At 48.1% G+C, this 22,155-nt stretch overlaps 1 protein-coding gene across 1 annotated transcript; it reads left to right on the top strand.

The window, feature by feature from the left end:
• Positions 1-1,490: 1,490 nt before the first annotated feature.
• On the top strand, positions 1,491-20,192 carry stx12 (syntaxin 12). Its single transcript, XM_079259326.1, has 10 exons — positions 1,491-1,598; positions 2,181-2,298; positions 5,614-5,683; positions 5,756-5,855; positions 8,250-8,387; positions 12,942-12,985; positions 13,525-13,630; positions 13,735-13,807; positions 19,158-19,240; positions 19,314-20,192. The coding sequence occupies exons 2-10, from the start codon at positions 2,202-2,204 to the stop codon at positions 19,404-19,406; spliced, it is 804 nt and encodes a 267-aa protein (XP_079115452.1). The 5' UTR covers positions 1,491-1,598; positions 2,181-2,201; the 3' UTR covers positions 19,407-20,192.
• Positions 20,193-22,155: the final 1,963 nt, after the last annotated feature.

Genomic DNA, 22,155 nt, shown 5'->3' with positions numbered 1-22,155 from the left:
CTGGCAGGCGGGCAATGATGACAGTGTATAAGGCTATGATAAGGTCTGCCTTGGATTACGGTTGCATTGCATACGGCTCTGCGGCAAAGTCAGTGTTACAGTTGCTAGATGTGGTTCAAGCCAAGGCGCTGCGGCTTTGTACTGGGGCCTTCCGGACCACATCTGTCCCAGCGTTGTTGGTTGAGGCGGGGGAGGCCCCATTGAGTTGGAGACGTAAAAAATTGACTCTCAATTATTGCATTAAATTAAAAGGAGCCAGTACAGCTCTTCCTTCGGCTTCTCTGCTTGCGGATTGCTGGGAATTTGTAGGGGGGAGAGGGAGACTTAATCATAGTAGCCTTGTCCTGTCAGTTAAAAGTCTTTTAGGAGATCTCGCGTTGGAAACAGCAGGGATAGCGCCCCCTGTCTGTTGGCCTTCAGTCCCACAGTGGCTCTGGCCGGAGGCAGAGGTTGATCTATCTGTCAATAAGGCAATGAATGATGGCTCAGCAGTTAATTATTCTGTTTATGTGGAGGAGCATCTTGTGAATAGGTGGGGTGATTTCACTCAAATTTATACAGATGGGTCGAGAGACCCAGACACAAGAAGGGTAGGATTTGGTTTCTATGTACCCCATTTACAGATGAGGCAGTGTCGTCGGCTTCCTGACAGGTTATCGGTATTCACAGCGGAGCTTGTGGGTATACTGTGGGCATTATTGTGGGCTGAATCAAGTAGGGAGGAGAGAGTCGTTATCTGCTCTGATTCTATGTCAGCCTTGATGGCGCTGGAGGGGGGGGGGGCGTTGGTGCTCGGCCCGACATAATATGTGAAATTATGGTCGTTTTGCATAGGATAGAACAGCGCGGTATGAGTGTAGGCTTTGTTTGGGTTCCGGCCCATGTGGGCGTCAAGGGAAACGAGGTTGTGGATGCAGTCGCTAAGGAGGCTCTAAAGCAGCTGGAGGTGGAGGTTAGGGTCTCGTTGGGGCAGTTCGAGTGTCGCAGCATAGTTAACGAGTATGTTTCTGGGAAATGGCAGGAAGAATGGGACGGGGAATTAAGAGGGAGGCACTACCACCAAATCCAGCAGAGTGTAAAATCCTGCAATCCAATCTGTGGGAAAAACCGAAGGGAGCAAGTTATCCTCACGCGATTAAGACTTGGACATTGTGGCCTGGCAAATAATCTAGCTCTAATAGAAAAACATCAAGATGGTCTTTGTGACCTCTGTAGAAAGTCAGAAACGGTTCATCACGTGCTGTTGGAATGTGAGAAATATGCGGACTTCAGAAGAGCTCTTTTTATTGATGTCATGAAGCTAGGATTCTCTTCAGTATCATTAAAAGTTCTCCTCAATCCAAATGTGAACTGTAAGGGCGTAGCGGAGGCTGTGCTCCACTTCATAACCTCTTCCGGACTTCATGATCGAATATAAGTAGATGCGAGGTGCATTTCCCTTTAAGTGGAGGGGGGCAGCAATACACCCCGTGGTGTTCAGTCTGCCGGAACCGCAAGAAGAAGAAGAAGAAGAAGAAGATCTCAGCTGATACAATCCAGCTCTAAAACGAACCGTAGGACCAAAGTTATCACCTCAGTTTCAGCAGACTAATACACAAGTAAGCCAGACATTTTATCCCTATGTTGTCTCTCAGTTATCTCTGATAAATAGTCGTAACGGGTTGGGTAAAAACAGCTCACTGTAAACAATCGAAACTGACAAGTTAGCATCAGTTAGCTAGGAAGCTAACACCGGAGCAGTTGATTACTGTCTGGTAATCTTTGGTAAACAACCACAAAGTGTAGTTAACTGCTTAGGTATAATCACATCTGTGTTTGTGAAACCCTTTAATCTGATGTTTTTGTCATTTTTTGACACGTCATTAGTCAGACGTGTCCTGAAAACGCCTCAACATTAGCAGCTTGATCTGTAAACAAGCTAACAGGTGTTTGTTTAGGTTTACCTCTCCGTTAGTAACCAAATAATAATCTAACCAGTAAAGTAAGTCAATCATCTAACCATCTGTCACACAAGACGCTACACATCATGTTTGTTTTAGTGTCAGGATCACAGTCAACCAGATGCTGTCTGTAGATCCACGTGATTACACAGTGATCAGCCTTCTCAGAGCCATGTCTGAAGTTCTGGCACATCATCATCATGTCATTAAATTGTTTTTGTTTTTGTTGTCTTCAAACAGGAGACAAACAAACTGTCCAACATGTCTTATGGGAAAGCAGAGTTCCGCCCTGTCCCACGAGACTTCAGCTCTCTGATTCAGACATGCAGCTCCAACATCCAGAAGATAACACAGAACAGTAAGTTCTTAACTCCGACTTTTATCTTTTTAATGATCAATAACAGGTTCATCTACTGGTACCAGTATGGATCCCCATTTCCTTCAGAATCCCCATATTTCTTATAGTCATAAATGCAACAAGCTGCTGGAAACATTCCTCAGAGATTTTGCTCCAAACCTAAAGATATTATGTTTATTTTTAAGCATCATATTATGGATATTTATAATTATTATTTGTAAATGCTACAGCACATCACATTTTAATCCGCCGTTTACTTCCTACTTACATCGCTATTTTTGCAAAAAGAACCTTTTATATTCCTCTGCACCCCTGCCTGCACTGTGACTGCCCGTCTTCTGATCAACATGATTCTTCATGGCTTTTATTAGACTTGCTGCGTATCATCCTGTAAAGCAGTACATTTTTAGAGATTTGAACGACTATAAGACTGAGTAAAATGTGTGTAGCTTTTTGGGTGAAATCCCTGTACACAGTTGCAAACAAACCATGTTTCAAGTGCAACTTTAGGAGTATTTAAGATATAAAACTACTCTCACTGGCCACTGTATTAGGTGGGCCCGCTTTCCTTCAGACCACCCTTGGTTCTTGATGCAATAGTGGTTGGAAACATCCCTCAGATATTTGTTCCATATTGAAATAATGGCATCAGAGTTACTGCAGATTTGTCAGCTGTACATCCATGATGCGCCTCTGACTGCATTCCAAAGCTGCTCTATTGGATTGAGATGACTGTGGGGGCCATTGGAGCACAGTGAACTCATTGTAATGTTGAAAAAAGCAGTTTGAGATGATTTAAGCTGTGTGACATGGTGCATTATCCTGCTGGAAGTAGCCATCAGAAGATGTTACACAGGGATGAATGTGATATGGTGGTCAAACCATGTGGGTCGCTTCAGTTTACTCACCTTTCAGGTCATCATGGACAAAGTCTTTTCCAAAAACTACAGTAAAATTATTACAGATGTGTGTATTCTTTCACATTTCTTTCCTCAAGTGTTTCAGTTAACTTCAGTCCTGATCAAAACTGCCAAATATGTCATTTTTCAAACTATTTTAACCTTTTAATATATATATATATATATATATATATATATATATATATATATATATATATATATAGGGGCTAATAGGGCATGGGTGGGGGTGGGTGGAAGGGGACTATGGGTGTATGTATGTGTGTGTGTGTGTGTGTTTTATCTATTTTAATGTAAATTGTTTTATTATGTAAAGCACTTTGTATTGTTTTTAAGCACGAAAAGTGCTATTCAAATAAAGTTTGATTTGATTTGATTTAATGCCATATAAATTATCTTTAAAATCAGCCTTGAATGTATTAAAATTAGTAAAAACTTTAAAAAATAACCCTCTTAACAATGGAAAATAACTCATTTTTGCAATATTACCAATAATATACCAGCTTCATGAAGCAATCAAATTAACAGTTAACAGGTTAATATAGAATCATTACATATTTGAGTTTTTTTAAAATCATAAGTGAAGTTGATTGAGCAATTTGAGCAAAATAAACAATAATAATAACTAGTAGATTTTGGGAGAATACAGTTTTCTTTCAGGTCATGGAAGCAGAAAAGGTAATAAACGTGTCCTGTTGACCAAAAGAAAATCAGAAATTTGAATGTTCAAGAGAAACACTTTCTTACAGAAAATCCTGCTGGAAAGTGAAAGACGACCAGAAACGATGATGAAACTGGAGGGGAAAATGACCTGAATCAGAAAAAAGTCCCTGAATGGCCTACAAGCTTAACTCTCCCAACATGTTACCAATGTTGGGCCAAGAAAATCTTCCCCACATCGTTGCACCAGCAGCAGCCTGAAGTGTTAATCTGAAGCAGGATGGATCCATGCTTTCATGTTTCCACCAATTTCTGCCTGAATAAGGAACATTTTTCCATTTTCTATGTCCACTTTGATGAATCTGTGAATTATAGCCTGTTTCCTGCTGTTAGCTACCACTCAGCAGGTATTTTGTCTTCTTCAGACCGCTCTCTGTAAACCATAGACATGGGCATAATCCCACTGGATCAGCATGTTCTGAACCGCTCTAACCAACAACTACGCCACGTTTAAAGTCCCTTAAACCCCTCCAACCAACAACCAGGCCATGTTTAGTCTCTTAAACTGCTCTAACCAACTACCACGCCACATTTAAAGTCCCTTAAACCGCTCAAACCAACAACCATGCCACGTTTAAAGTCCCTTAAATCACTCTAACCAATGATCACGCCACGTTTAAAGTCCCTTAAACCGCTCTAACCAATGATCACGCCACGTTTAAAGTCCCTTAAACCGCTCTAACCAATGACCAGACCATGTTTAAAGTACCTTAAACCGCTCTAACTAACAACCAGGCCACGTTGAAAATCCCTTAAATCGCTCTAACCAACAACTATGCCATGTTTAATGTCCCTTAAACTGCTCTAAACAACGACCATGTCACGTTTAAAGTACCTTAAACCGCTCTAACCAACAACTATGCCACGTTTAAAGTCCCTTAAACCACTCTAACCAATGACCATGTCACGTTTAAAGTACCTTAAACCACTCTAACCAATGACCATGTCACGTTTAAAGTACCTTAAACCGCTCTAACCAACAACCATGCCACGTTTAATGTCCCTTAAACGGCTCTAACCAATGATCACGCCACGTTTAAAGTCCGCTCTAACCAACAACCACGCCAAGTTTAATGTCCCATAAATCCTGTCCCCCTCATGCTGATGCTCAGCCAGCAGTCTTTACCATGTCTACATGGCGACATGTTGAGTTGCTGTCACGTTATTGGCTGATTCGATATGTGTTGAGAGGAAGTAGAAGCTGATGAAGTGGTTGGTGAGTGTTTGTACAGGTGCTCAGTAAACGAATAGAGTTGCTGCTTCGCAACAACAAAGTATAGATAACCATTTCAAGCCTAAATTCTTCCTTGTGAAAGGAACTTCACCTCCTTTCTGTCATTTGTGTCCATTTCACAGGACATAATGTTTATGCTCTTTGTGTTATTATCTTCCTACTTATCCCCTTTTTGTCTCTTTTTTTCCCGTCTTTGTCTCATTCTTCTTTCCTTCTCTTCCTTTTCTTCATCTCATTTATCTTCTATTTTTCTCCTTCATTGTTTCATTCTGTTCATTTCCTTCCTCTTCTCTTCTTCTTCATCATCTATTTTTTATTTCCTCTTTTTCTTGTCTCCTCCTTCTGCTTCCTCCTCTTCATCACATAATTTTTTTCCCCCTTTTTCTTCATTGCCATTCTTCTTTTTCTTCTCCTTCTAAAAGTTGTCATTTTGTTCTCTTACAGCTGCTCAGATTAAGACCATGGTGAACCAGTTGGGAACCAGACAGGACACCAGTGAACTTCAGGACCGTCTGTATGTACCAACTTGATGATGATGATGATGATGATGATGAAGTAGTATCTAAACCTGTTGTCACGTCCACAGGCAGCAGATCCAACATTACACAAACCAGCTGGCCAAAGAAACCAACAAACACCTGAAGGAGCTCGGATCGGTCCCCCTGCCTTCATCACCCTCAGAGCAGGTTTGTTGCCATGGTGATTAAAGCTGGGAGAGTCTCTGGTGGTCTCATGTCTCTAACTCTTGTCCCGTCTCTGGTGGTCTCATGTCTCTCCTGTCCCGTCTCTGGTGGTCTCATGTCTCTAACTCCTGTCCCGTCTCTGGTGGTCTCATGTCTCTAACTCTTGTCCCGTCTCTGGTGGTCTCATGTCTCTCTCCTGTCCTGTCTCTGGTGGTCTCATGTCTCTAACTCCTGTCCCGTCTCTGGTGGTCTCATGTCTCTAACTCCTGTCCCGTCTCTGGTGGTCTCATGTCTCTAACTCCTGTCCCGTCTCTGGTGGTCTCATGTCTCTCCTGTCCCGTCTCTGGTGGTCTCATGTCTCTAACTCCTGTCCCGTCTCTGGTGGTCTCATGTCTCTAACTCTTGTCCCGTCTCTGGTGGTCTCATGTCTCTAACTCCTGTCCCGTCTCTGGTGGTCTCATGTCTCTAACTCCTGTCCCGTCTCTGGTGGTCTCATGTCTCTAACTCTTGTCCCGTCCCTGGTGGTCTCATGTCTCTAACTCTTGTCCCGTCCCTGGTGGTCTCATGTCTCTAACTCCTGTCCCGTCTCTGGTGGTCTCATGTCTCTAACTCTTGTCCCGTCTCTGGTGGTCTCATGTCTCTAACTCTTGTCCCGTCCCTGGTGGTCTCATGTCTCTAACTCTTGTCCCGTCTCTGGTGGTCTCATGTCTCTAACTCCTGTCCCGTCTCTGGTGGTCTCATGTCTCTAACTCCTGTCCCGTCTCTGGTGGTCTCATGTCTCTAACTCTTGTCCCGTCCCTGGTGGTCTCATGTCTCTAACTCCTGTCCCGTCTCTGGTGGTCTCATGTCTCTAACTCTTGTCCCGTCTCTGGTGGTCTCATGTCTGTAACTCTTGTCCCGTCCCTGGTGGTCTCATGTCTCTAACTCTTGTCCCGTCTCTGGTGGTCTCATGTCTCTAACTCCTGTCCCGTCTCTGGTGGTCTCATGTCTCTCTCCTGTCCTGTCTCTGGTGGTCTCATGTCTCTAACTCCTGTCCCGTCTCTGGTGGTCTCATGTCTCTAACTCTTGTCCCGTCCCTGGTGGTCTCATGTCTCTAACTCCTGTCCCGTCTCTGGTGGTCTCATGTCTCTAACTCCTGTCCCGTCTCTGGTGGTCTCATGTCTCTAACTCCTGTCCCGTCTCTGGTGGTCTCATGTCTCTAACTCCTGTCCCGTCTCTGGTGGTCTCATGTCTCTAACTCTTGTCCCGTCTCTGGTGGTCTCATGTCTCTAACTCCTGTCCCGTCTCTGGTGGTCTCATGTCTCTAACTCCTGTCCCGTCCCTGGTGGTCTCATGTCTCTAACTCTTGTCCCGTCTCTGGTGGTCTCATGTCTCTAACTCCTGTCCCGTCTCTGGTGGTCTCATGTCTCTAACTCCTGTCCCGTCCCTGGTGGTCTCATGTCTCTCTCCTGTCCCGTCTCTGGTGGTCTCATGTCTCTAACTCCTGTCCCGTCTCTGGTGGTCTCATGTCTCTAACTCTTGTCCCGTCTCTGGTGGTCTCATGTCTCTCCTGTCCCGTCTCTGGTGGTCTCATGTCTCTAACTCCTGTCCCGTCTCTGGTGGTCTCATGTCTCTAACTCCTGTCCCGTCTCTGGTGGTCTCATGTCTCTAACTCCTGTCCCGTCTCTGGTGGTCTCATGTCTCTAACTCCTGTCCCGTCTCTGGTGGTCTCATGTCTCTAACTCCTGTCCCGTCTCTGGTGGTCTCATGTCTCTAACTCTTGTCCCGTCTCTGGTGGTCTCATGTCTCTAACTCCTGTCCCGTCTCTGGTGGTCTCATGTCTCTAACTCTTGTCCCGTCTCTGGTGGTCTCATGTCTCTAACTCCTGTCCCGTCTCTGGTGGTCTCATGTCTCTAACTCCTGTCCTGTCTCTGGTGGTCTCATGTCTCTAACTCTTGTCCCGTCTCTGGTGGTCTCATGTCTCTAACTCTTGTCCCGTCTCTGGTGGTCTCATGTCTCTAACTCCTGTCCCGTCTCTGGTGGTCTCATGTCTCTAACTCTTGTCCCGTCTCTGGTGGTCTCATGTCTCTCTCCTGTCCCGTCTCTGGTGGTCTCATGTCTCTAACTCTTGTCCCGTCTCTGGTGGTCTCATGTCTCTCTCCTGTCCCGTCTCTGGTGGTCTCATGTCTCTCTCCTGTCCCGTCTCTGGTGGTCTCATGTCTCTAACTCCTGTCCCGTCTCTGGTGGTCTCATGTCTCTCTCCTGTCCCGTCTCTGGTGGTCTCATGTCTCTAACTCTTGTCCCGTCTCTGGTGGTCTCATGTCTCTCTCCTGTCCCGTCTCTGGTGGTCTCATGTCTCTAACTCTTGTCCCGTCTCTGGTGGTCTCATGTCTCTCTCCTGTCCCGTCTCCTCTCCAGCGGCAGCAGAAGATTCAGAGAGATCGCCTGATGAGTGATTTCTCTGCAGCTCTCAACAACTTCCAGGTGGTCCAGCGCCGAGCAGCAGAGAAGGAGAGGGAGTCCATAGCCAGAGCAAGAGCCGGCTCCAGGCTTTCAGTAAGTTCCAGTCTGAGAACAGGACTGAAGACTCCCAGCGTGGCGATTGCACTGGTTGAACTGGTGTTTTTTAATCTTTTTAAAGGATAATGAAGCCGTCATACTTTTAGAAAATTCCTCTCAGGGTTAATGTTTCAGTGTTTTTATGAGAATGATCGACTTGGACTTGAATTTGCTGAAAGACGCTTACTGTGAGGTGATGGACACCATATCTGTGGCTGACCAGTCACACCAGTCTCCTGTCTTGTACACATCATTCATTCATTAGTTTCCTGTACCAGTTAGACCAGTTCGGGATTGCGGGGAAGCTGGAACCAATCCATGCAATCAGCAGCCATGGGGCAGGTTCATTTGGATGGGTCGCCAGTCCATCACATGTCCAACACAGAGGGACAAACATTTATGTCCATTCATTCATTCCTAGAGGGAATTTAGTGACCAGTTAACCCAACATGCATGTCTCTGGATGGTGGGAGGGAGCCGGAGAACCCGGACAGAACCCACAGAGAGAACCCAGCATACACGAGGAGAACATGTAAAATCCAGCCAGAAAGGCCTCTTTCCACACGTCCTCCCCAGCCGAGGCTCGAATCAGGGTCATTCTTACTGAGGCTGCGGTGCTAACCACCACCACCAGCACCACCACCACTACCAGCACTACCACTACCACCACCACCACCACCAGCATCATCACCACCACCACCATGACCAGCACCACCACTACCAGCACCACCACCACCACTACCAGTACCACCACCACCACTACCAGTACCACCACCACCAACACCACCACCACCACCAACACCACCAGCATCATCACCACCACCACCATGACCAGCACCACCACTACCAGCACCACCACTACCAGCACCACCACCACTACCAGTACCACCACCACCACCACTACCAGCACCACTACCACTACCACTACCACCACCACCACCATGACCAGCACCACCATGACCAGCACCACCACCACTACCAGCACCACCACCACCACTACCAGTACCACCACCACCACTACCACCACCACCAGCATCATCACCACCACCACCATGACCAGCACCACCACTACCAGCACCACCACCACCAGCACCACCACCACTACCAGCACTACCACTACCACCACCACCACCACCAGCATCATCACCACCACCACCATGACCAGCACCACCACTACCAGCACCACCACCACTACCAGCACTACCACTACCACCACCACCACCACCACCACCAGCATCATCACCACCACCACCACTACCAGCACCACCACCACCACCACTACCAGTACCACCACCACCACCACTACCAGTACTACCACCACCAACACCACCACCACCACCAACACCACCAGCATCATCACCACCACCACCATGACCAGCACCACCACCACTACCAGCACCACCACCACCACTACCAGTACCACCACCACCAACACCACCACCACCACCAACACCACCAGCATCATCACCACCACCACCATGACCAGCACCACCACTACCAGCACCACCACCACAACCACTACCAGTACCACCACTAACTGCACCACCACCACTACCAGTACCACCAACACCACCACCACCACCACCACTACCAGCACTACCAGCACCACCACCACCACTAACTGCACCACCAACACCACCACCACCACCACTACCAGTACCACCAACACCACCAGCACCACCACTACCAGCACTACCACCACCAGCATCATCACCACCACCAGCATGACCAGCACCACCACCACCACCACTATCAGTACCACCACCACCAACACCATCACTAGCAGAACTACCACCACCACCACCACCACTACCAGCACCACCAACACCACCACTACCAGCACCACCACCACCACCACTACCAGCACCAACACCACCAGCACCACCACCACCACCACTACCACTACCAGTACCACCACCACCAACACCACCAGTAGCAGCACTCTGAGCACCACCACTACCAGCACCACCAACACCACTACCGGCACCATCACCACTACCAGCACCACCAACACCACTACCGGCACCATCACCACTACCACCACCACCACCACCACCACTACCAGCACCACCACCACCACCACTACCACCACTACCAGCACCACCAACACCACTACCGGCACCATCACCACTACCACCACCACCAACACCACGACTACCAGCACTACCAGTACCAGCACTACCAGCACTACCAGTACCAGCACTACCAGCACCACCACCACCACTACCAGCACCACCACCACCACCACTACCAGCACTACCAGAACTACCACCACCACCACTACCAGCACCACCAACACCACCACTACCAGCACCAGCACCACCACCACTACCAGCACCAGCACCACCACCACTACCAGCACCAGCACCACCACCACTACCAGCACCAGCACCACCACCACTACCAGCACCAACACCACCACTACCAGCACCACAACCACCACCACTACCAGCACCACAACCACCACCACTACCAGCACTACCACCACCACCACTACCAGCACTACCACCACCACCAACACCACTACCACCACCACCAACACCACCACCAACACCACCACCACCAACACCACCACTACCAGCACCACCACCACTACCAGCACCACCACCACCACCACCACTACCAGCACTACCAGCACCACCACCACCACCACTACCACCACCACCACGACTACCAGCACCACCACCACGACTACCAGCACTACCACCACCACCACCACCACCAACACCACCACTACCACCACCACCAGCACCATGCAACTCTACATGTCCAACCCATGCATCTTAACCTGGTGCAGATAATCAATCACTCCCATTGTGTTTCTATCTGGTTTCCTCATTCTGGGAGTAATGAGGTCCTACTGGTTCTGTTGGACTGCTCTTTAGGATCGGGTCCCTTGGCACTGACAATCTGCTAATGATCCTCTGGTATCGACCCTCTGGACCACATCCCTCTGGTATCGACCCTCTGGACCAGATCCTCTAGTATCGACCCTCTGGACCAGATCCTCTGGTATCGACCCCGTGGACCAGATCCTCTAGTGTCGACCCTCTGGACCAGATCCTCTAGTATCGACCCTCTGGACCAGATCCTCTAATATCGACCCCGTGGACCAGATCCCTCTGGTATCGACCCTCTTGACCAGATCCCTCTGGTATCGACCCTCTTGACCAGATCCCTCTGGTATCAACCCTCTGGACCAGATCCCTCTGGTATCGACCCTCTGGACCAGATCCCTCTGGTATCGACCCTCTGGACCAGATCCTCTAATATCGACCCTCTGGACCAGATCCCTCTGGTATCGACCCTCTGGACCAGATCCCTCTGGTATCGACCCTCTGGACCACATCCCTCTGGTATCGACCCTCTGGACCACATCCCTCTGGTATCGACCCTCTGGACCACATCCCTCTGGTATCGACCCTCTGGACCACATCCCTCTGGTATCGACCCTCTGGACCACATCCCTCTGGTATCGACCCTCTGGACCACATCCCTCTGGTATCGACCCTCTGGACCAGATCCCTCTGGTATCGACCCTCTGGACCAGATCCCTCTGGTATCGACCCTCTGGACCAGATCCTCTAATATCGACCCTCTGGACCAGATCCCTCTGGTATCGACCCTCTGGACCAGATCCTCTAATGTCGACCCTCTGGACCAGATCCCTCTGGTATCGACCCTCTGGACCAGATCCCTCTGGTATCGACCCTCTGGACCAGATCCTCTAATGTCGACCCTCTGGACCAGATCCTCCAGTGTCGACCCTCTGGACCAGATCCCTCTAGTATCGACCCTCTGGACCAGATCCTCTAGTATCGACCCTCTGGACCAGATCCTCTAGTGTCGACCCTCTGGACCAGATCCTCTAGTGTCGACCCTCTGGACCAGATCCTCTAGTGTCGACCCTCTGGACCACATCCCTCTGGTATCGACCCTCTGGACCACATCCCTCTGGTATCGACCCTCTGGACCAGATCCTCTAGTGTCGACCCTTTGGACCAGATCCCTCTGGTATCGACCCTCTGGACCAGATCCTCTAGTGTCGACCCTCTGGACCAGATCCTCTAGTGTCGACCCTCTGGACCAGATCCTCTAGTGTCGACCCTCTGGACCAGATCCTCTAGTGTCGACCCTCTGGACCAGATCCTCTAGTGTCGACCCTCTGGACCAGATCCTCTAGTGTCGACCCTCTGGACCAGATCCTCTAGTGTCGACCCTCTGGACCAGATCCTCTAGTGTCGACCCTCTGGACCAGATCCTCTAGTATCGACCCTCTGGACCAGATCCTCTAGTGTCGACCCTCTGGACCAGATCCTCTAGTATCGACCCTCTGGACCAGATCCCTCTGGTTTTGACCCATTTTCGATACAACTTTGAGGATGTGGTGCTGACCATCAGATGGTCTTATCAGTCTGAGGAGAGAAACTGGGACTGGTTTTGTCCCAGTAACTCTGACATCCATTAGTCACTGACTGAAGGAGGTTTTATTCGTACGTTTCTTGTTGTGTGTCTTCATCATCATGTTAATCAAGTTTTTCCTTCTTATAGAACGAAGACACTTTCCGGGATGAGAAACTTGTTTCTTTTGACAAGTAAGTCCTCGTCTGTCTTTCAGTCTTCTGTTTGTGTCAGACGTTCGTTTTGTCCAAATGAAGACAAGAATTTAGTCTTTACTTAAAAAGCACAAACCTGCGTCACGGGCCACAGTTCCCAAAGGTTCCTGGATCCAAACGGTGATCCCGATCAACACCAAAATTTAATCAGTTCTTCCTTTTTATATTTCCAGGAAGTCCTGAAAATCTGATTAAAATCCATCCAGAACTTTTAAAATGATCTTAAACACAAACAAACAGAGAGGTAAATGCAGGTAAATACAGGTAATCAGAATAAAAGAGTCTGGTGGACCAGGGTGAGTTAGACCAGCGCTACTCAGTTCAGTTCAGAGTGGTTTTTCCAGTGTGTCCCTGCTCCGATGCATCTGGCTCCACTGGATCCGACCGTCTGTGGAGTTCTGCTCAGTTAATCAGAGTTTGGTGTGTAGAAGGCAGGAAAAACAGCTGAACAGAGCAGAAGACCTGAAGAATAAAACGTAGACGTTATCCTGACGTTTGCTGGTTTTCTTTGTGTCTAGCCAGGAGGACTGGGGTCAGATGACCACCCAGACTGAGGAGGTGGCGATCACAGAGGAGGACCTGGAGCTGATCAAGGAGAGAGAAACCAACATCCGGCAGCTCGAGGTCAGCTTCTTCTAACTTCTAACATGTCTCAGTGGAGGACCGGCAGCTTGTTGTCATGGATACTGCGCAGCATCCACAGCTGATGGTCTTTTTCTTCTCCCCAGTCTGACATCTTGGATGTAAACCAGATCTTTAAGGACTTGGCGGTGATGATCCATGATCAGGGAGAGATGATCGGTGAGTAGTTCAGGATCCCTCCATGTGTCCCGGACAGCCACAGGTCGTCCCTGGACCGGGAGTTTCTTAACTCGCGCTGCAACGGAGACTAAACTCGTAGTAAAGTTTCCTCATGTTGGACATCAGAATCTGTTTGTTTTGATGCAGAATGACCTTCACGTGTGACACAAACCTTCACTCCACCTCCTGACAAATGGAGTTTTACTGAAAATAACCCAAAATCTCAGAGTTTGGGCGACCAATGAGGAGGAGGAGTAAATGATGTTTAGATGCTTCACCTGCTTTATAAAACACACTTGTTCTCCTCCCTGTTGCTTTTTGAGAAGCTTGATGTTAAAGTTTGAAGCAACTTTCATGTCGCAGAATGTCACAGTGTGTGTGCAAGAAGAGAAGAGATTAGTTTCCCCCAGACTTCCAGAGGTTTTACTCTGCATCGAATCTTTAACATTGATCACGTCGCCCAGTAAGAGATGCCTTCTGGACGGCCTTTTCCTCGTCACGCCGGCTGTAAAGCGACCTTCCCCTCAGGGAGCATCCTCATCTGTCCTGCAGGTTCAGGAAATGTTTTCATTCAGAAAATCTGATGTTTGAGATGTTTACAGATTAGAGCTTTTGTGACGACTCATCAGGTTAAATGATCTGATCCTGGTCCAGACCAGGACCTGGTCCTGGTCCTGGTCCTGGTTCTGGTCCTGGTTCTGGTCCTGGTCCTGGTCCTGGTCCTGGTCCTGTCAGGAGGTGGTGTCTCCATGTAGTGTCAGTTTATAAGAGGAGTTGTTACGTATTCAGTCTCAAAAAGCACAATTGTGATAAAAATCCATTTTTATTGGTTTTTTTCTGAGCTTTTCTTGTCCTGTAATCTCTGATGTGATATTTTACAGATGTGACTCAGTTCCTCGTTAACCTGCTTAATTCCTGCTTCGTTTACGGTTTTGTTTGCTTAACTTTTGGGACGGAACATCTTTTCAACAAGAAACTGAATCTCATGTGAACATGATTAGAAGCGTGTATTCCTAGCCTCCAGCAGATGTTTTATTGGATCAGAAAGTGACGGAGGTTCGACATGAGGAACTGATGCTGCTGTTTGTGGGATTCTGTCAGAATTCAGACCAAAGAAAAGAGTAAGAGTTCAGCAGGGTTTCTAAACAAGGTGATGCTGGTTTCTACATCCTCTGATCAACAGCTGGAGGATACAGATGCAGGAGGCGCTGATACATGCAGGAGGCGCTGATACATGCAGGAGGCGCTGATACATGCAGGAGGCGCTGATACATGCAGGAGGCGCTGATACATGCAGGAGGCGCTGATACATGCAGGAGGCGCTGATACATGCAGGAGGCGCTAAAACATGCAGGAGGCGCTAAAACATGCAGGAGGCGCTGATACATGCAGGAGGCGCTGATACATGCAGGAGGCGCTAAAACATGCAGGAGGCGCTGATACATGCAGGAGGCGCTAAAACATGCAGGAGGCGCTGATACATGCAGGAGGCGCTGATACATGCAGGAGGCGCTGATACATGCAGGAGGCACTAAAACATGCAGGAGGCGCTGATACATGCAGGAGGCGCTGATACATGCAGGAGGCACTAAAACATGCAGGAGGCGCTGATACATGCAGGAGGCACTAAAACATGCAGGAGGCGCTGATACATGCAGGAGGCGCTGATACATGCAGGAGGCACTAAAACATCCAGGAGGCGCTAAAACATGCAGGAGGCGCTGATACATGCAGGAGGCGCTGATACATGCAGGAGGCACTAAAACATGCAGGAGGCGTTGATACATGCAGGAGGCGTTGATACATGCAGGAGGCGCTGATACATGCAGGAGCCGCTGATACATGCAGGAGACGCTGCTGCAGCTGCAGGAGGTGCTGATACATGCAGGAGGTGCTGATACATGCAGGAGCCGCTGATACATGCAGGAGCCGCTGATACATGCAGGAGCCGCTGCTGCAGCTGCAGGAGGTGCTGATACATACAGGAGGTGCTGATACATGCAGGAGGCGCTGCTGCAGCTGCAGGAGGTGCTGATACATGCAGGAAGCGCTGCTGCAGCTGCAGGAGGTGCTGATACATACAGGAGGTGCTGATACATGCAGGAGGTGCTGATGCAGCTGCAGGAGGTGCTGATACATGCAGGAGGTGCTGATACATGCAGGAGGCACTAAAACATGCAGGAGGCGCTGATACATGCAGGAGGCACTAAAACATGCAGGAGGCGCTGATACATGCAGGAGGCGCTGATACATGCAGGAGGCACTAAAACATCCAGGAGGCGCTAAAACATGCAGGAGGCGCTGATACATGCAGGAGGCGCTGATACATGCAGGAGGCACTAAAACATGCAGGAGGCGTTGATACATGCAGGAGGCGTTGATACATGCAGGAGGCGCTGATACATGCAGGAGCCGCTGATACATGCAGGAGACGCTGCTGCAGCTGCAGGAGGTGCTGATACATGCAGGAGGTGCTGATACATGCAGGAGCCGCTGATACATGCAGGAGCCGCTGATACATGCAGGAGCCGCTGCTGCAGCTGCAGGAGGTGCTGATACATACAGGAGGTGCTGATACATGCAGGAGGCGCTGCTGCAGCTGCAGGAGGTGCTGATACATGCAGGAAGCGCTGCTGCAGCTGCAGGAGGTGCTGATACATACAGGAGGTGCTGATACATGCAGGAGGTGCTGATGCAGCTGCAGGAGGTGCTGATACATGCAGGAGGTGCTGATACATGCAGGAGGTGCTAATACATGCAGGAGGTGCTGATGCAGCTGCAGGAGGCGCTGCTGCAGCTGCAGGAGGCGCTGATACATGCAGGAGGTGCTGCTGCCGCTGCAGGAGGTGCTGATACATGCAGGAGGCGCTGCTGCCGCTGCAGGAGGTGCTGATACATGCAGGAGGTGCTGATACATGCAGGAGGTGCTAATACATGCAGGAGGTGCTGATACATGCAGGAGGTGCTGATGCAGCTGCAGGAGGCGCTGCTGCAGCTGCAGGAGGTGCTGATACATGCAGGAGGTGCTGATGCAGCTGCAGGAGGTGCTGATACATGCAGGAGGTGCTGATACATGCAGGAGGTGCTGATACATGCAGGAGGCGCTGCTGCCGCTGCAGGAGGTGCTGATACATGCAGGAGGCGCTGCTGCCGCTGCAGGAGGTGCTGATACATGCAGGAGGTGCTGATACATGCAGGAGGTGCTGATACATGCAGGAGGTGCTGATGCAGCTGCAGGAGGTGCTGATACATGCAGGAGGTGCTGATACATGCAGGAGGCGCTGCTGCCGCTGCAGGAGGTGCTGATACATGCAGGAGGTGCTGATACATGCAGGAGGTGCTGATGCAGCTGCAGGAGGTGCTGATACATGCAGGAGGTGCTGATACATGCAGGAGGTGCTGATACATGCAGGAGGTGCTGATGCAGCTGCAGGAGGTGCTGATACATACAGGAGGTGCTGATACATGCAGGAGGTGCTGATACATGCAGGAGGTGCTGATACATGCAGGAGGTGCTGATACATACAGGAGGTGCTGATACATGCAGGAGGTGCTGATGCAGCTGCAGGAGGTGCTGATACATGCAGGAGGTGCTGATACATGCAGGAGGCGCTGCTGCCGCTGCAGGAGGTGCTGATACATGCAGGAGGTGCTGATACATGCAGGAGGTGCTGATGCAGCTGCAGGAGGTGCTGATACATGCAGGAGGTGCTGATACATGCAGGAGGTGCTGATGCAGCTGCAGGAGGTGCTGATACATACAGGAGGTGCTGATACATACAGGAGGTGCTGATACATGCAGGAGGTGCTGATACATGCAGGAGGTGCTGATACATGCAGGAGGTGCTGATGCATGCAGGAGGTGCTGATACATGCAGGAGGTGCTGATACATGCAGGAGGTGCTGATGCAGCTGTGTTTTTTTTCTTCTCGTGAAAACCTGGTTTTACCTTGTAGTCGTCGTTTAGTCCTTTAAAGCTCTCAAAGCTGCAGAAATTTAAAGAAACAAAAGGAAATTCTAACAAGTATCGACGGTTTCCATCTTTAACTCTGCTTTTTGTCAGAGGAGTTGGAGCAGTCGGCGCAGTTCTTTGCAACTAATCAGTATTTAATTAGCCAAGACAAAATTATGGGATTTATTCTTTCTGTGTTTTACCAAAGAGACAAAAAAATGACTGCCTGCAGCTACTACCTGGCAACGCCTGCATCCACCTGGACTTGCAGCAGTCTGACCAGCACCTATCACAGGGTGTGTCTCAATTCAGGGTCTGCACACTTCTAAATGTGCAGACTTGTAGACAAAGTGTTCTACGAGGTCTGCACACACCCAAGCACACTTACTGCCAGTAAAATGAGACGGCCTCTCTAGTGGACGAGAATTACCCATAGTGCTCCAGTTCTCCGTTGCCTGGCAACTACATATGCCAAGTTTATCTAATTACTGATCCCATTCTGCCACAAAAATACACAAAAATATTTTTAAAATGACAGAAAATGGTGCCAGTAATTAAACTTTGATTTCTTTTCCTTTTCCTTTGTGTGTAAACGAGCAACATGAGGCGGTTTAGACGAGCTCTCCTCTGACTGACAGCTCATCCTGTCAAGCTGACGTTAGCTGGCTGGTGTGGTACCTACACCGGCACTCTGCTGCACATTCTTTTCTGTCAGGAGCACAATGGATTCTGGGATAGGAGAGGGCGTTTGGGATATATCTCTTGTATCCTTCGTTTTAAGCTGATCTGGAGCCAAACGAAGTGCGGTGTGAATGGTGGACTGGAAGGAGCCTTTGAATTGGGACAGCACTTGGCGCGCCACAATGACGCATGCAGCCGACGAATCCGCACTTCGAAGTGTGCAGACCCTGGATTGAGAAACACCCAGTGATGTCCTCTCCTGCAGTGTCTCTTAATCCTGGTCCCCGGGGAACACCGCCCTGCATGTTTTAGTTCCTACCAACTCCAGAACACTCGATGCAGATTAACTTTACTGCTGGTCAAGTTCTATGAAAAGCTGATAATGATCGGTTTGAGTCAGGCGTGTTTAAGTATGATCACACATAACCTGATTTCTTGCTTGTGTTGCTCTCACTCTCATATGTAAGTGCTTTGGATAAAAGTTTCTGCCAAATGACTGTAGAATAGAATATAATTAGTTTAGTTAGTTTATTTTTTGTTTTGTTTGTATCAGTCACAATCAGTTTGTCCATTTCCAAAAAAAAAACCAAGTCAAACAAAAACAAAAAAGGCAGAAGCAAAGCTTGCATGCCTATAATTCAGTAATACTATTTTATTTACAGCTCAAAAAGGACATTTAGGCAGCGCTACCCTTCTGATGTGACGTTTTCCCTGCAGATAGCATCGAGGCGAATGTGGAGAATGCTGAGGTTCATGTCGAGCGAGGAGCAGAGCAGCTCCAGAGGGCGGCGTACTACCAGGTGGGTGTCGAACAGCGACTCCTCTCACCGCATTCCCTTCCTGTCTCTAACCAGATTTCTTCCTCTGTCACAGCAAAAGTCCAGGAAGAAGATGTGCATCCTTGCTGTGGCGTGCTCCGTCGCAATCACCATCCTTGCCCTCATCATCTGGTGGTCGACAAAATGAGCTGATCGTCCCGCCCCGCCCCGCCCCCACCCTCCTGCTACTTCCTGCTTGGAATCACAAACTGTAAGAAGATCAGCAGCGTGAAACCAGCCCGACAGCTGGACAGCATCAAATCTGTGTTATCTGAAATGATCGAGTCTTTCTGATTTGTAAAATAGTCGTAAAAGCTGCTGTTGAAGAGGAAACTGTGGACTGATGCGAACGGAGACACCCGAGATCTGAAATCCTTCTTTTTCCTCTAATATTTATCTCCTGTCTTATATTCTGCACTAATACTAGCCGTCACCGTATTTCACATGTAAAATAAGTGTTTAAATTACTTAAAAACATGCAACTTGTAAACATCTTCTTTAATTTCATGTTTTTTTCTATAACTTGAGGTTGTGAAGTTGATGATAGCTGCTGTGGTTCATCGTGACACAGTCGTCCATCCACATCTAAAATCTGCGTCATGAAGGATGATGAAATGGAGAAGTGGTCCTCAGAAAACATGTTTTAGGTTCATTTTGATGAGTCTGGACTGAATATGTAATAAATGTTTTAAAGCACTCCTTGCAGAGCCGACTGAGTTTAATCACAATTAAACTGGTTAGTTTCAGCCTGTTTAATTTAGTTTTTATCTGTCAACTTTAAACTGAGAAAACAACAAATACAGCATCAACTAAAAAACAAAAGACAGATTTATATGGTTTTTCTCTTAATTTCCAGATGAATATTTAAGTAGCAGCGTGTAACAAAATCAAAGCTTGATGACAGAAAAATGTGATCCATCAATAAAACTTTCTGTTGGTAAACAGATGTTTACTGTTATGGATGTTTACATGTCAGGTCCAACCATCAACTTCTGGTAAATCATGCTGCCAGTTTCTGACTCTTCAGGGATCTTGTCTCATCTGGAACTGATTTTCAGTGAGTTGTTGAACAGGATAACCAATCAGATGTCCCAATCTGTTCATGAGCTGCAGTGCCGCTGGGTTAATTAGTAACTTCTGCTGTATGACAGTAATATGAAATCATATTTCAAAAGCAGCAACAATTCAAATGAAATTTATTTCAATAAAAGAGAAGTTAAAACAAAAGACGGGAGCAGTCCCAAACTAGTCAGTAAATTCTATGCTCTCCACCAGATCACCATGGTGATAATCCAGCCATGGTCAGAGACTAATCAATATCGTTAAATCATTCAGTAACTGTTTCAAGTGACCTTAATCACAACGACAGACAACTCCAAAGAGAAGAAACGCATGAAAACCTGGTTTCTTTAGGAGTGCAGCCTCTCAGTTCTCCAGCAGATGGCAGCTCATGTCCACCATGCTGTGAAACCATCAGCTACCAGTATGTTACTGGGTTATCCTGGAAACTCCAATACAGGAAGAAGGAATTCCACGGATCCAAAGAGATGAGAGTCATCCTCCAGGTGTGTATCTGCTAACCTCTGACACAGCCGTCCTGTTCAGGGTAATAAAGCCTGAATCTTCTGGAGAAAGTTCTGGCTCCATCAAACCAGTGGAAGTTCCATTAAAATCAGTCCCCAGATGTAGACTGGTAGCTCTTGTCCAGCAGAGTCCAGTCCTGCTTGGATGATCCAGCGAAGTACAGATCCAGTTGGAACCAGCCAAGATCAGACAGTCCAGCAGAGACCAGCGTAGCTTCAATGTCTCATAGAGTCCATGTTCAGGAGAGACCAAACGAACAACAAAGCTTTGGAATTATGGTCAGGGACTCGACTGGTCAGAAGAGTCCAGCAAGAACCAACCCCACCAAAACGGTCCAACAAAGACTGGATCAGGTCTCTGACCTCGGATTACCATCATCATCCTGTTGATGGTGGAGAGAAAAGAGTTTCCTGCTTGGTTTGGGACCGCTTCCCTTGTTTATGTTATCCGGGCTCCAGCTGCAGAAAACGTTCTGCACACAAAACATGAAAATAATGTGGATCCAGAACCCAAAAAAGTTCTTCATACAAAACCTGAAAACATTCTGGACTGAAACCCTGAGAAAGTTCTGCACATGGAACCTGAAAACATTCTGGATTTACACCTAGAATAGTCAGGAGACATTCATGAAACAGAACCTAAATATGAAGTCAATCCAGAACCTGAGAAGATTTTGGACTAACAACTGTGAAATGTTCTGGATCCAGAACCTCAAAACATTCAGTACCGAGAAACAGCAAACGCTCTGCTTACAGAGCCTGAAAACATTTTGGACTGAAAAATGTTCTGAATGGAGAACGTGGAATCAATCTGGACCCGAAAATGTTCTGGATCCAGAACCCAAACATCGTGGACTGAAAACCATTCTGGATCCAGAACCCAAACATCGTGGACTGAAAACCATTCTGGATCCAGAACCCAAACATCGTGGACTGATAAATGTTCTGAATGGAGAACGTGAAATCAATCTGGACCCGAAAATGTTCTGGATCCAGAACCCAAACATCGTGGACTGAAAACCATTCTGGATCCAGAACCCAAACATCGTGGACTGATAAATGTTCTGAATGGAGAACGTGAAATCAATCTGGACCCGAAAATGTTCTGGATCCAGAACCCAAACATCGTGGACTGAAAACCATTCTGGATCCAGAACCCAAACATCGTGGACTGAAAAATGTTCTGAATGGAGAACGTGAAATCAATCTGGACCCGAAAATGTTCTGGATCCAGAACCCAAACATCGTGGACTGAAAACCGTTCTGGATCCAAAACCCAAACATCGTGGACTGAAAAATGTCCTGGATCCAGAA

This window comes from Telmatherina bonti, assembly GCF_933228915.1.
Source record: "Telmatherina bonti genome assembly, chromosome: 19".
Taxonomy (NCBI): Eukaryota; Metazoa; Chordata; class Actinopteri; order Atheriniformes; family Telmatherinidae; genus Telmatherina; species Telmatherina bonti.
Note: the sequence above shows the minus strand (reverse complement) of the source record. Positions and strands in the feature narration are given on the sequence as shown.